The sequence below is a fragment of the Macaca mulatta genome, chromosome 15 (genome assembly GCF_049350105.2).
Source record: "Macaca mulatta isolate MMU2019108-1 chromosome 15, T2T-MMU8v2.0, whole genome shotgun sequence".
NCBI lineage: Eukaryota > Metazoa > Chordata > Mammalia > Primates > Cercopithecidae > Macaca > Macaca mulatta.
The window spans coordinates 60,466,133-60,481,821 of NC_133420.1; the positions used below are offsets into that span (position 1 = coordinate 60,466,133).

Sequence of the window (15,689 nt, forward strand, 5' to 3'; positions counted from 1 at the left end):
GGCTTCCTTTATCAGGAGGTGCTCAGGGTTTCTTCCTTAGTTGAACCATAGTAGTCTGTGGCTCCTTTTCTTCGCAAATGGGGTGACTGCTTGGAGGCAGGATGGTTCCTTTGATGATTTCAACTTAATTTCTGGGATACAATGTGGTGATATTTTCATTAAGAAATAATCTTTCACCTTCCCCTACATAAGTAACAATGGATTTCACTAGTTATCTTGAGTCACTTGTGAATGATTCGGTGAGCAAAAAGGCGTACAAAATTGCTGTGAATTTCTAATTTGGTTATTTATGTCTATTTCTTGTCTAACAGCATACACAGCAAAACTGTACATTATTTTGCAACAGATTAAGGTGAAAAAAGCCACATACAGAAAACCATGTAAGATTAATATATATCACACTTTCTAAAAATTTTCACATCCATTATTTTCACTTTAACAAGAACCATATGAAGCAGGCAAGAATTTTTTACCCATTTTGCAAATGCAGAAAGAGAGCCATAGAAAAGGGAGGTGACTTGCCCTGGGCCACTGAGCTGGTTGGAGTCTAGATTGTGTTCTTTCTACACCAGGCCACTTCCATCTGTAAAAAGGAACATCGGATCCAGACACTTCCTGGCAGATAGAACCGAAAGAGTGCTGACTGGAGGTTGTGCCATGCCAGGCTGTGGCCAGAGAGTTTCCCTGTATAAATAGCAAGCTATGCTAGAGGTTGCTAGCACCAGCCATTTCCCCTACTCACACCTGTGCAGTGTGATAAAGAAAGTAGAATTAGCCTGCAGTTGTGGTCCAACCAGATAAAACTTTTAGGCGGGAAGTCAAGTGACAGGCAAACTTGTGTGTGTGGTTTTTTTTTTTTTTTTTAAGTGTTAGTTGTTTTTGATATTTTTAAAAAGGATCTAGGCTGCTTGTGGAAGTCAGACCAAAATAGCAGGAAGGTATTGCAGCAAGATGGATTTGGGAAAGGACCAATCTCATTTGAAGCACCATCAGACACTTGATCCTCACCAAGAAGAGAACCATTCTCCAGGTAATGAAAAATACCTTAAGAGCTGGTGGCTGTTGAAAAGAATTCAGGGTATGATAATTTTCTCTTTTCAATGGATCTGGCCAAAAAAAAAAAAAAAAAAAAAAAAAAAAAAAAAAAAAAAAAAAAGGAAATATACTTAAATGAAAGCTAATGAAACTACCCAATAGTTTCATTGGGTAGTTCATCCAATAATTTCATTAGATGGTTGTGGTAAAACTATGGTAGCACAAATTTCGTCTAACTTTTGGAAAGAGATCTGGCAATAAGCGGTGAGAGCTATAATACTGCTTATTCTTTTGACTCACTAATCTCAGCCCTTGGATCGATCCTAAAGCAGCATTTCTCAAAATGTTTTGTGGAACCTTAGTCCTTGAGATACCCTAAGACATGTTTAAAATTTTTTTTTGCTACATGGATCTCTTTGGCATTCTGATGAACCCAGAGACTCCTTCTTTGAAGAAAAGTTTTAAAGGCATAAAATTAAATATATAAGATTCCAAAGGAAATAATTATATTAAGATACAAATATCAAAATAAAAAATTGTGATATAGTAATATATATGATTATTTATAGATTACAATATCCAGTGGTGGGTCTAATAATAGTATCAAGTCAAATCATAGCCTGTAGGTAATATTTTAAGGTATCTGCAACAAGTATAATGTGATATAAAAGTGTGTGATTTCTTTACAGGGACAAAGTCATATGCTGAGGGGGAGGGAGAGCATCAGGAAGAATAGATAATGGATGCTGGGCTTAATACCTAGGTGATGGGATGATCTGTGCAGCAAACCACCATGGCACGTGTATACCTATGTAGCAAACCTGCATATCCTGCACATATACCCCTAAACTTAAAATAAAAGTTGAAAAAAAGTCATATACTGCCAAAACTACTGTGGTTTGTTACCTACATTCATAATTGAAGGAACTGTCAATTTTAATTAGAGGTTAGTAAAAATAAAGGTAGAATTTTTCACTATAAATAACCCTTATCCCAAGAACAAGAGGAACCATTGTTCAAGGGGCATGCTCTATTCTTTAGAGGTCCCAGTGTGGATTTGTATCACTTCACAGGCTCTGGGAAGCTCTACATCAAAGACTCATTAGTTTTTCTCAACCTTAGATGGCAGCAAAAACTTTTTTGATCAAACTCTTAATTTTCCAAAGAACTTGAAGAAACACCATTCTAAGGAAGAAATCCAAAAGAAAACCTATATGCAATGAATATGCTTATTATAATTTGATATACAAGCCAAAGATAACTAGCAACAACCTAAATGCTCAATCCAAGAGGAATGATTGGGTAAATGAGAGTACATTAACCAGACTATGTATCATATTGTCATTAAAATTATCATTATGAAGACTACATCATGGAAAATAGTTCTAATATAATGCTAGGTTAATAAAAGGATAAAATTGTGCTATGCTATTCTTACAACTTTGTGTAATATAAGCACTGGATAGAAGTGAGGAATAAAAGGAAAACACATTATCATGTTAAAGACAGCAAAATATGGCTGCTTTTTTCATTATTTGTACAATATATAAAATTATTTTGAAGAAATTAATAGGTTGGTAGCACACTTACATACAAATACTATGTATGAGTAGGTCTCTGACCTTTTCATTCAAAAACATTTGCTGAATGTCTGCTTCCAGGCTTTTTCTGGAGATACAAGGACAAATGAGATGCAGTCCTTGTCCTCAAAAAGCTAGGAGAAAAACCTAGCATAGAGATTCTGCCACTTGGCTACAGGACTTTTGCTGATAAACACCATGGTTCATCACTTTCTCTAATAACTTTCATTTTATTACAGAAGTCATTGGAACCTGGAGTTTGAGAAACAGAGAACGACTTAGAAAAAGAAAAGCTGAAGTGCAAGAAAAGGAAACGTCACAATGGCTATTTGGGTATGGTAGCACCACAAGAGAAAGGGAACTGATATATTTATTGAGGATGTTATGCATCAAGTAGTGCTGTGCACTTTACACACTGTATTTTATCTTTCCAACAATCCTGTAAATCACGCATGGTTGTCCCTATTTTACAGAAAAACAGAGACTAAGCCTCCAGTGAGTTAAATCTCTTGCCGAAAGTCACACACACAGCTGGTAACATGGTGGGAACATAATTTTTTCCCTGGTCTCTTTTAATTAAAGCACTGAGCAACCAAATTATATTGTAGAGAAGCTTGGCGTTTAGCTCCTATGGTAATATAAACATAGAAGCACCCTGTTGGGAGTGGGAAGCATCACTGAAGAAGCCTCCAAGATTGTTCTCCAAGCTTTCTGTTAGCTAAATATTTACTGAATGAGTGTGATTAACTCTCCATGGAGTGAGCCAAAACATTCCCTGTAAATGAGTGACAAAGAGTTTAGATAACCTGTATGTTCACCTGTATGTAAATGCAGGAAAGGGGTACAAGAACATGATTGTAAATTAGGTGGCATCTAATTGCATCCATTTCAAATATGATTGTGACAACTGGGGACTTGCTTGCTTGGAAGGGGAGCCCAAAGAGCCAAAAGTGCAGCATCCATCTAAGCCAAAGTGTCTCCACCTTGGCATTGCTGACACTGGGGGCAGGAGAACTTCTTCTTGTGTCGGGGGCTGTCTTGTGCACTGCAGATGTTTTGTAGCATTTTCTGGCCTCTAGATGCCAATAGCACCTTCCACCCCAGCTGTGACAACAAAATGTCTCCAAACATTGTCAAATGTCTCCTGGGGTGGGGTTGGGGGGAGACAGGAAAAATCACCCTCAGTTGAGAACCACTAATTTAAGCAAAGCACTTTTCCTAATGAAGGGCATTTTCTAAACCCCTAAACCTCACTATGGAGCACTGTCTGTTCTGCTACAACAGATGTTTCTATAACACCAAGTTCACATATGATTGATAAATAGGAGAACGATGTCAGTATAATGTGGGAGCTGTGTCGGTTCATGATTTTTTCCTAGTCAAAAGAAGCCAGAATAGTGGGAAGAGAATTAAAGCCTTCAGTTGGAAAGAAAAAGCCTTCAGCCTGGCTGTTGTATATGCAGGATTCTTTTCAGCCGGCATGCAGGGTTCCTTCCCCAGATAGGCACAACACCAGCCTTGCGCAGTTCTCCACCAAGTGGCAGCTTGCACTTCTCTCCTGTGCCCAACTTAATGGCAACCCCGCTGGCTCAGAGCTCAGGTCTCAGCAGCTTTAAGCCTGCAATTACACTATATTTGTATTTACTATCCCCTGAGGCAGCCTCCAGCCACAGTAAACTACTTGTCTGGACCAAGCAAGTTCTCTCTCCTGGTACCAGTTATTGTTTTAGTTAGCGTTAAAATGTTGCAAAAGCTTTGAATCATTTGTCCCAAGCCTATTTGCCCCACCTTCATAACCACTGTAACTTTATAGAGGATGATTTTGCAGAAAGTGAGGATTTTTAGGAACAGGTGTATTATTTTACAGTAGAAATATTTGTACTAGGGTCCTGTGGCAGGTCTATTGAAGATTATCCAATTAGCTCCCAAATTCCATACCCACTAAGCAATCTTCCAATCATTATCTGGCTTCCCAAGTACTTACCCACAGAGACAATGCATTTGTTTGCAAGCCCAGAGCCCAGGTACTCTCCTCTCCTCCCCTCCCTTCCTCTCTCCTCCCCTGCCCCCACCCCCTCCCCCTCCTCTCCCCATCCCCACCCCTCAGCCATCCTCTCCTCTCCCCTCCCCTCCCCTTTCCTTTTCTTTTTTCTCTCTCTTTTATTCATTCATTCATTCGTTTTGAGACAGAGTCTCACTCTGCTGCCCAGGCTGGAGTACAGTGGAGAGATCTCGGCTCACTGCAACCTCTGTCTCCCTGGTTCAAGTGATTCTCGTGCCTCAGCCTCCCAAGTAGCTGGGAATACAGGCACCGGCCACCATGCCCAGCTAGTTTTTGTATTTTTAGTAGAGCTGGGGTTTCACCATGATGGCTAGGCTGGTCTGGAACTCCTGGCCTCAAGTGATTCGCCCACCTTGGCCTCCCAAAGTGCTGGGATTTCAGGCATGAGTCACTGTGCCTGGCCAGCCCAGGTATTTTCTACTATGTGACTTTGTATTTCTGTTCATTTAAAAATTGGTCTTTAGGTTTATATGTAAGTCTCCTTAAATCTGCTTGATGAGCTCTGCCCCTGATAAATGGAAGTAGTCTCAGTGTGCTAACAGAGTCAGGTTTCTGGGCTTGCTGGGCTGAGGGTATTCACTCAAATGGATAACACCTTGGTGAGCCTCTTGGCAGCTGGCTGGACTTGCTCTGGTGATACATCTCTATAATGCTGAGGCCTGCGCCCTCTTTTCTCACTACAACATACCATACAGTGCAATTTTATTAGTTTCAGAGAGAGGCAGCAGAGCGCATGGTTATGAGCCAGGCTGTTAAAGCCACAATGACTAGATTTGTAGCCTGGTTGCCCTACTTCGTAGCCAGAACCCTTGGAAATATTATGGAAAAGAAAGAATTCTCATTATAAATTAATAGATTGGCACTCTGGTTTATACACTAGTCTCTTTGCATTTAGTCTGTGTGTGTTACTTCACTACCCCTGAGTAAACTCATACTCAGGGTTTCTAGACCTGCGATCCAGGCACGGCTCATCTGTGCAGCCTGCAGGTGGATAATGTATATGGCTTGATTATCAAATACAAGTGTTGGGCAAGTTACTCAACATCTCTATGTTTCAGTTTTGTCATTTGCAAAGTGAAAATAATACTATCTACTTCATAGACTGATGTGAAGATTATATGAGATAACAAAATAACTAAATTATTTAAACAGTGCCTGACATACACAAGCACTATAAGAGTTTCCTATATTCATATTAGAGTCCTAATTTATATTTGAATAATTAATTCATGTAAGTAATTATATCCAATTCTTATAACCACCACATGAAATTGGGCAGATATTATTTACCTTATTTCACCTACAAGGAAACCAAGGCATGTAGAGGTTAAGTGACTTGCCTACAATCATGAGAGACTACAGACTAAAGTTTAGGCCACATAGGTATTTTTTGTATTTTTTGAAAAACTACCAGGGAAGACATGGACTATTATATTACTCAGATCTCCTCACATAGATACCTAAATAATGAATTATTTCACATTTAATATCTAGGAAAAAATATGTGTTTCCTAAGGAATTTGGGTATACTATCTTTTTCAAAACATTTATAAGAATTTTATAATTTATCTTGTCACCTTGGTTACTTGTAGTAATAGTTCAAAATGCTGAGGTGCCATAACCGTCATCTTTAGATTTCCTTTTTATTTTATTTATTTATTTATTTTTTTGAGATGGAGTCTTGCTCTGTCGCCTAGGCTGGAGTGCAATGGTGCGATTTGGACTCACTGCAAGCTCCATGTCCCAGGTTCACGCCATTCTCCTGCCTCAGCCTCCTGAGTAGCTGGGACTACAGGCGCCCGCCACCACGCCCGGCTAATTTTTTGTATTTTTAGTAGAGGCGGGGTTTCACCATGTTAGCCAGGATGGTCTCGATCTCATGACCTCGTGATCTGCCCACCTTGGCCTCCCAAAGTGCTGGGATTACAGGTGTGAGCTACTGCGCCCGGCCTTTTTTGTTTTTGTTTTTGAGATGGAGTCTCACTCTGTCACCCAGGCTGGAGCACAGTGGCACAGTCTCAGCTCACTGCAACCTCCACCTCCTGGTTTCAAGCGATCCTCTTTCCTCAGCCTCTCAAGTAGCTAGGATTACACATGCGTATCACCATGCCTGGCTAATTTTTGTACTTTTAGTAGAGACGGGGTTTCACTATGTTGGCCAGGCTGGTCTTGAACTCCTGACCTCGTGATCCATCCGCCTTGGCCTCCCAAAGTGCTGGGATTAAGGCGTGAGCTACCATGCCTGACCTAGATTTCCTTTTTTAAATATAATTTTCAATATTATTTTAGACTGTTCTGTTACATCTGTACCTTTTTTTTCTTTTTTCTATAGCCTCATATTAGAAGTGAACATATATGCTTTTTTGATATTGACTTCAAACTGTGTTTGGTGAGGTAATCTTTTAAAAACACTTATTTACAATGGAAATTTCAAATATATACAAAAAAATGGAACAGGGCATACTTTTTTTAAATATGCAAGGAACGATGGGCACTATAAAGATATAAAAAAACTCTGGTTTTTATCTCCAAAGAATGTCTAAAATGTTTACTAAAAGAAATACAGTTTCTTCAGAAATAACTACAGTATGAGGCAGCCTGCATTCCTAGTCTTTAGCATGGTACTCACAGTAAGTCCTATAGGAAAGCTAAGCTGGGAGAACATTTTAGTCCTGTAGTCTGTTAGAGAAGGCTCCATAGAGCGGGTAGCATGAAACAGAATTTCAGTAGGTTTAGAAAAATGATGAAATGCTTATTTATAGTACTTTCCCCAGCCCCCAGCCCATCTGTATTAGCCATCTGTATTTGGTTATATTTGCAGTGCCTAACAATTTGTCACTGGCTGCAATTTCCATGCATATCCTTTCATCTTCTAGATCTTTAATTTGTTAATTAGGATTAAGTATAATATGGCCACTCATGCCTATCTACCAGGTTTCTTTTTTGTTTTGTTTTGTTTTTTTTTTTTTTTTTGAGACGGAGTCTCGCTCTGTCGCCCAGGCTGGAGTGCAGTGGCGCGATCTCGGCTCACTGCAAGCTCCGCCTCCTGGGTTTACGCCATTCTCCTGCCTCAGCCTCCTGAGTAGCTGGGACTACAGGCGCCCGCCACCGCGCCCGGCTAATTTTTTGTATTTTTAGTAGAGATGTGGTTTCACCGTGGTCTCGATCTCCTGACCTTGTGATCCGCCCGCCTCGGCCTCCCAAAGTGCTGGGATTACAGGCGTGAGCCACCGCGCCCGGCCTCTACCAGGTTTCTTAACTTCAAGAAGTGTTTTTGCAGCCTTTGACCCACTTACAATATATCTCATTTGAGAGATATTGTAGCAACTTAGAATTCTTTACACAAAACAATGTATTTGATAATCAAGCAATATATAGCCTCCACCTGCAGCCTGCACAGATGAGGAGCCGTGCCTGGATTGCAGGTCTAGAAACTTGGTTTGTATGAGTTTACTCAGGCGTAGGGAAGTAACACACATAGACTAAACGCAAAGAGACTAGTGTATAAACCAGAATGCCACTCTATTAATTTGTAATGGGAATTATTTATTTTCCATAACCAAACTTTAAGAATATGCTGTAACACACACACACAAACGCGCGTTCATACACACGCGCGCATCCACTACCCTCACCAAGAAGGCTCCTGGTAAGCAAGGTATCAATGCCAAGAAGTCCTGGAGAAACATTCCCTCTCCTAAGAACTGAGAACACCTAGAGCTGCTCCTTCATTTTACAAACAAGGAGACTGAGGCCCAGAGAGATTAAGTGATGAGTTCATGATCCTTGTGCAATGAGGCAGTAGGGGACCTGGCACTGTTATTACAAGCATTTATTTGAATTCTGTAGCACCATTGCTGACACTAATTCTGTTCTTTCTGCAGAGAACAGAAAAAACGCAAGCAGCAGAGAACAGGAAAAGGAAATCAAAGAGGCAGAAAGAGACAACAAAATACCCAATTGAAGGTGGAGCCTCAGTCACAGATAGAAAAGGAAATAGTGGAGAAAGTACTGGCACCTACAGAGAAAAAAACTGAGCCACTAGGGAGCATAACCAAAGTATTTCCTTCAGTAGCCTCCCCGCAAAAAGTTGTGCCTGAGGAACACTTTTCTGAAATATGTGAAGAAAGTATTATACATCAGGAGAATTCTTCCAAGTACCAAGAAATAGCAGTACAAAACCATTCTTCTGAAACATGCCAACATGTGGCTGAACCTGAAGACCTCTCTCCTAAAATGTACCAAGAAATATCTGTACTTCAAGACAATTCTTCCAAAATATGCCAAGACATGGTGGAAACTGAAGACAACTCTCCTAATGCATGCCAAGTAATAGCTGTAATTCAAGACCATCCTTTCAAAATGTACCAAGATATGGCTAAACGAGAAGATCTGTCTCCTAAAATGTGCCAAGAAGCTGCTGTACCCAAAGTCCTCCCTTGTCCAACATCTGAAGACACAGCTGATCTGGCAGGATGCTCCCTTCAAGCGTACCCCAAACCAGATGTGCCTAAAGGCTATATTCTTGACACAGACCAAAACCCAGCAGAACCAGAGGAATACAATGAAACAGATCAAGGAAAAGCTGAGGCAGAAGGCTTTTTTCCTAAAACACAAGAAATAGCCGAGCCTAAAGACCTTTCCACAAAAACACACCAAGAATCAGTTGAACCTAAACACCTTCCTCATAAAACACATAAAGAAATTATTGTGCCTAAAGCTCCCTCTCATAAAACAATCCAAGAAACACCTCATTCTGAAGACTATTCAACTGAAATAAACCAAGAAACACCTGGGTCTGAAAAGTATTCACCTGAAACGTATCAAGAAATACCTGGGCTTGAAGAATATTCACCTGAAATATACCAAGAAACACCCCAGCTTGAAGAATATTCACCTGAAATATACCAAGAAACCCCGGGGCCTGAAGACCTCTCTACTAAGACCTATAAAAATAAGGATGTGCCTAAAGAATGCTTTCCAGAACCATACCAAGAAACAGGTGGGCCCCAAGACCAGGATCCTAAAGCACACCAGGAAGATGCTAAAGATGTTTATACTTTTCCTCAAGGTAAGGGCTGTTTATAGCACCAAGGTAGGTATATCTCCCCCAGAGTAGTGATTTACAACCTTCTCTGACAATCCTGGGTTATTCTCAGTTATGTCAATGGATACTATTAATTTTATTGACTAGTTTTAAGTAAACAATATGTTCATGCAACCAATGTACGTCTTGGCATATTTCAAAGAGTTAAAAAATTAAAATGTAAGCATGTACAGTAGTACTTATTCATACTATTCATCCATTATGAGATGCTATAGTCAGTGAAATGAACCCAGTATAGGGTGAATTATTGCAAAATATTTTAAAAAACAATTAAGTCTACATTAACAAGAAAGCTTGATGAATGAACTTTTTCTAGAAAATTTAATTTGCCTGATAAATGGAAGGCAGGTAAATTCATAGTACAAAGTACCGAGGGAGATACAAAGCTGTAAAACATACAGCTATATATTTTACAAAGCTGTAAAATACAAAGCTGTTACTAGGGAACTCATTCCTGTAGGATTTCAGGTTTACCGGAAACCGTTTCTATTTCAAGATTTGTTCCTGAAAAACTTTTTTCTAAGTATAGCAATTTGAAAATAATGCAACCGTTCTTTAATTCACTTGCCTCAGAGACATAACTGAGAACTTCACTTCTCTTCGTACAATACTGTAGACAGTGTAAGAAATGGACTGGAGTCTATCAGACCATAGTTATCCCCAGGAAACTGATTTCTAAAGAAATCCCTTCAGTAGTTTATTTGCTCTTTATCCTAAAAAATGAGTGCAACAAAAACATAGGGCTAGCTGGTTTCCAAGTAATACCAGTTTTGAAGAACTACTTTAAAGAAATACATTGCAGTAAAAAGCAGGCATGTGAAGCAATACGTTCACTGACAGAGTACCCTGCTGGAGAAGCAGCTCTAACCAACACAGCGTCCTGATTCCTAACTGCTTCATTCTAAACCCAGCAAGATCGATATGGTCAATTAATTAATGCTCATTTTATTTTTGGCTTTGTTTGACCAACTAAATGGCAATATCTATTTTTGCTGATTATAAAGTAGTAAGTGTTCATTGTAATAAAGCAATATGTAAGTGAATATCAAGTAAAAGTCTCCTTTAATACCATCTTCTATCTCCAGTTCCCAATGTTAAGGTTGTTCTGTTTCAACAAATGAGACAGTACTCATCCTATTCTGTAACTTGTTTTTGGTTTCATTTACAATATGTATTGGAGCCATCTTTATGATGTCTTTTGTAGCAACTGCATAGTACTATGCTATATGTATGTGCAATAATTTATTGAACCAGTCTCTATGAGGATGAACACTCAGTTTACTGCCAAGTTTTACTATTACAACAATGTTCAATGAACATCATTGGGAATAACATTTATTTAGTTAACACTTATCAGGTACTTTTCTACGTGCCAGACACCATATTATATATTTTATATGGTTTACTTTATTCAATGTCAAAAGCTCTACTGGATAAATAATACTCCCATTTTAAATATAAGGAAATGGAGGCACTGGAGGCTTAAGTTTGTCTGATTATTTCCTTTGAATCAATCCCTAGAAATTGAATTGTTGGGCCAAAGGGTACCCACATTTAAAGTCTGAATATACAGTCAGTCAGACTAGCCTCCAGAAACATGGTAGTGATTCACACAAGACAGGTGCCTTTTCCCCACACCCTTGTCAGCACTGTACATTATGACATTTTAAAAATCCTTGCCTGTCTGCTAGGTTAAAAAATACACTTGATCTTAGCCAAAAGGCCAAGAAGCGATAGGTTAAAAAATAAAACTCACCTAACGGTCTTAATCACCCCCTTTTATAATTAATGTTACTAGACAACTTTTCAGAATTATTATAAATATAATTTTTAAAGAATTGCCTGTTTGAATCCTTGTCCCATTCAACATCTTTGATTTCAATCTTTTTCTGATTTAAAAAATCTCTTTAAATAATGGTTTTTACTATGTATATGTTGCAAATATTTTTCCAGTTGTCTTTGATTTGGTTTAACTTTGTTCATAGTGGTTTTTGCCATATATAATTTTAATTTTTAGATATTCAAACCTGCTAGTCTTTTCCTTTACAGTTTCTGGTCTCTGTGTTCTGCTTAGAATCCTGAGATTACTAAAAACACTATTATTTCTATAACTTTATGGTATTTAAATATTTAAATATTTACTCCATCTGTGGTCTGTTGTTGTGTATGTTGTGAAGCAGTTTTTCTCCCTCCAAATGGTTAGTCAATTGTCCCAATACAATTTATTGAACCTATTTTTTCATTTTATTTGATTTTACAGAAACAAAAGAAAAACCCAAAGAAGAGCCAGAAATACCAGCAATTCTGAACGAGATTCATCCAGAAAATGATGTCTATAGTTATGCTTTGTTTTAACAATGCTCAACCATAAAGTTGGGGTCCAATGGAACATAGAGCTTAACAGTTTATGCGTGATTTTCTCAAAATATTGTAAAACTTTTGACAATGCTCATTAATATTATTTTTTCTACTTGTAGACCATATCTGAAAGAAATAACATTTTTTAAGGCTTTGCCACATAGACAATATCATGCTAGAGTGTGTGTGAATGTGTGTGTGTATGTGTGTATATGTCTGGGAGAGGATAGTGGTGGGAAGAGACAAATAAGGAAGCGGGGAGGACTGGATAATTGGTTTTCCCCCCTAAGAACATTTATTTAAGTCTTAAGAGCAGATAAGTGACTAAGACTGAACACTTACATTTTGGGGAGTGTATAGTTTTCTTGTAAATGCTGTTCATTACTAATGAAACAGTAGCATCAAATTTTTATTCAGGCTTTAGTTGGCTCTTTTGGTTAGTTTTAACAATTCTCCTTAAAAGATATTTTGGAGTGATGAATGTAGTTTACTTTTGTATTTGAAATTTGATTTTCTATTTTTACTTTTTAAATATTGTATTTGTGCAAAATGTACATTAAATCATTATTACACGCTTAACTGTGTGGATGACATCATGTTAAGAACTGTGGAGGTAAGAAGACATATCTAACACCCCACGGTGGGGTAATTTGGTTTCCTGGGGAAATAAAACAGAAAGCAAATAATTACAAAAGAAAATAGTAAGTGCTGGTGCCATTTGAATGGTAGATACAAACAGAGAATGCTCACTTTTTGCTGGAGTGACCTGAAAAAATTACACAGGCATGAAGCCTTGAAAGATGGAAACGATTTGCATAGATGTGGATAGCAGCATTATTGTATGTGACAAAGAGAACAGTGAGTTCAAAACATGTTCAAAACTGCAGGCAAACTACAGTTGATATAGAGTCCATATGAAATAGCAGTAGGCTTTGCATGCTAAAAAGCTCATATTAGTAGAGCACAGAGAATTTTGCATACCTAACCAAGAAATATATCACTTGTTAAATAATGGGGAAGGAAGTAAGATTTTTGAACAACAGAATGGCAATTTTAGTATTTTAGGAATATGACAAATATGGTGATAATGGCAAAGATTAACTGAAAACAACAAGAGACCAGGGCAGGAATAGAAACTCTTCTGGATGGGAAGATGTCTGAAAATCTACCCTGGTATTTTTTGTTTTCAGTTTTCCTTCTGTTATTACAGAGGACTAAGGAAATTTTTGCAAATAAAGGTTCATTCAGCAAGAACACACTTGCACAAGCTTTCCATATAGGCACTGTGCTAGGTACTAGCTACATCAAAGAACAAGACAGGGTCCCAGTCCCTCAGGCATTCATGGTATAATGAACATGAGAGAGCAGTGGTTCTCTCAACTCTCCTGGTACATTAGACTCGCCTGGGAAGGTTTCGAAAATATATATATGTCCAGACTTCTCCCCCAGGGATTCAGATTCCTCCATCTAGGTGACATACAGGCATAGGTATATTTATTTTTTAATTGTTTTATGCTTCAAATAATAGTTTTTGGAGGAATAATTTTAGAATTACAGAAAAGTTATCATGATAGTACAAAAGTTACTATATACCTTTTTCCCAGTTTACACCAGTGTTAACGTCTTGCATAACCATGGCCCATTTGTCAAAACCAAGAAATCAGGATAGTTACACTATCATTAACTACAGACATTCCGTTTTCATGAGTTTTTCCACTAATGTCCTTTGTTGGCTTCAGGGTCCAATCCAGAGCTTTTTATTTTAAAAGCTCTCCCAACAATTCTAAAGTGGAGCTAGGGTTGAGAACCACTGGTACAGTGGGATGTTACAATATTGTTTCCCTCCTATCTGCCTACTCCCTTTTGTGTGTACGTTAAATTTTTTACCATCAGGATATATTCATTGTACAATGATTCATACCCCCATTATATTTATTACACAACATACTGAGGGCAGCACAACCACAAAATAGTTTATTTATTTATTTATTTTTTTGAGATGGAGTCTGGCTCTCTTGCCCAGGTTGGAGTGCAGTGGCGCCATCTTGGCTCACGGCAAGCTCCGCCTCCTGGGTTCACGCCATTCTCCTGCCTCAGCCTCCCGACTAGCTGGGACGACAGGCGCCCGCCACCACGCTCGGCTAATTTGTTTCTGTATTTTTAGTAGACGGGGTTTCACCGTGTTAGCCAGGATGGTCTCCATCTCCCGACCTCGTGATCCGCCCTCCTCGGCCTCCCAAAGTGCTGGGATTACAGGCGTGAGCCACTGCGTCCGGCCACAACCATGTAATAGTTTCTTACCTCTCGATGACACTTCAAGATTTATACTTTCACATAAACTGTTTTATCTGATCTGTACAAAAGTATGTGAAATAGGCCAGGCGGTGATTATCACCCCCACTTAAAGATGAGGGAATAACATCATAGAGGGAAGGTACTCACCCAAAGTCACATCTGACTTCCTCAGTGCTTTTTGTTTCTTCTTTGGAATGTGCTTCTGTCTCAATTTCACCTGCCAGAGTGGGCCAAAATTAGAGGAAAAAAAAAAAGTAAACTGAAGTCTCAAGTTCTAAGAGTGTTGCATTAAGATGGACGTTAAGAGATTTGCATATGTACAGTGTACAGCAGCGCAAAAATGAGATGGGGGAGTAGAGGGAAAGAGGAATGCAGTACATTAGAGGAAGCAGAATTTCTCTCTCCACCTCTCAGGACCCTTTCTGCTTGCCCTCTTAAATCACTCCTGTATTCACACACAACTTCTGCCTTGTCACCATTCTTGTTCAAACATCAGTATGCATCTAAAATTCTTCTGGCGTTCTTGGCTTAGAACCTTGAGGTGATAGAATTAAACTTTTGCAAGAATCCTAGCTTGACTTTGTGCTGTCCTCCTCTCAGGTTCTTAGAAATCCATGAACCCTATGATATTATATCCAAAATGATGTGTGAGATGGTTCAAAGCTTTAATTGATTCTCAAAGGGGTCCTTCACCCAAATGAGAGGTTAAGAATCACTCTACTGAGAAGTGCTTCTCAAAGTACAAGCTGAAGACCACATAATTATTTAGGTCATTTCTTTAAGGCAGATTTCTAGGTCTTACCTCTGGAGGAGAGGTTAAGTCTTACAAACTGCAAATAATCACATACAATTCCAGACAAGATAATAAGAACTTCAAATCATAGACTAATAAATGTGCTGCGTATTTAAGTTCCTGTTTTCAGTCAAGAGACATTTTACCTTTAAAAGAGGTATCAATCTATTTCACTAGTATATTCAAATAAGCTTTGCATTTCAGTACTTGTCACACTTAATAATTACATATTTTTTGTGTGTGATTATCAACATCTACCATGCCCTCCAGGCGGGCAAGTATCTCTCTCCAAGTCTACTCTTTCCACAAATTAAGCGGGACTATCATTTTCAGCAACATCACCATCTAGTGGCAAGTGCAGTAATTCCAGCCCAATTTTACACACATACACACACACTGGTTTTCAAACTTGTTTCTCTCCAGCTGCACACAACTGTTCCTCCTAAAAAAAAAAAAAAA

The 15,689-nt window shown here is 38.7% G+C and overlaps 1 protein-coding gene across 1 annotated transcript; it reads left to right on the forward strand.

The window, feature by feature from the left end:
• The first annotated feature begins 616 nt into the window (after positions 1-616).
• On the forward strand, positions 617-12,721 carry HEMGN (hemogen). Its single transcript, XM_015117230.3, has 4 exons — positions 617-1,030; positions 2,855-2,948; positions 8,562-9,748; positions 12,045-12,721. Exons 1-4 carry the CDS (start codon positions 952-954, stop codon positions 12,137-12,139), a joined length of 1,455 nt encoding a protein of 484 aa, XP_014972716.3. The 5' UTR covers positions 617-951; the 3' UTR covers positions 12,140-12,721.
• Positions 12,722-15,689: the final 2,968 nt, after the last annotated feature.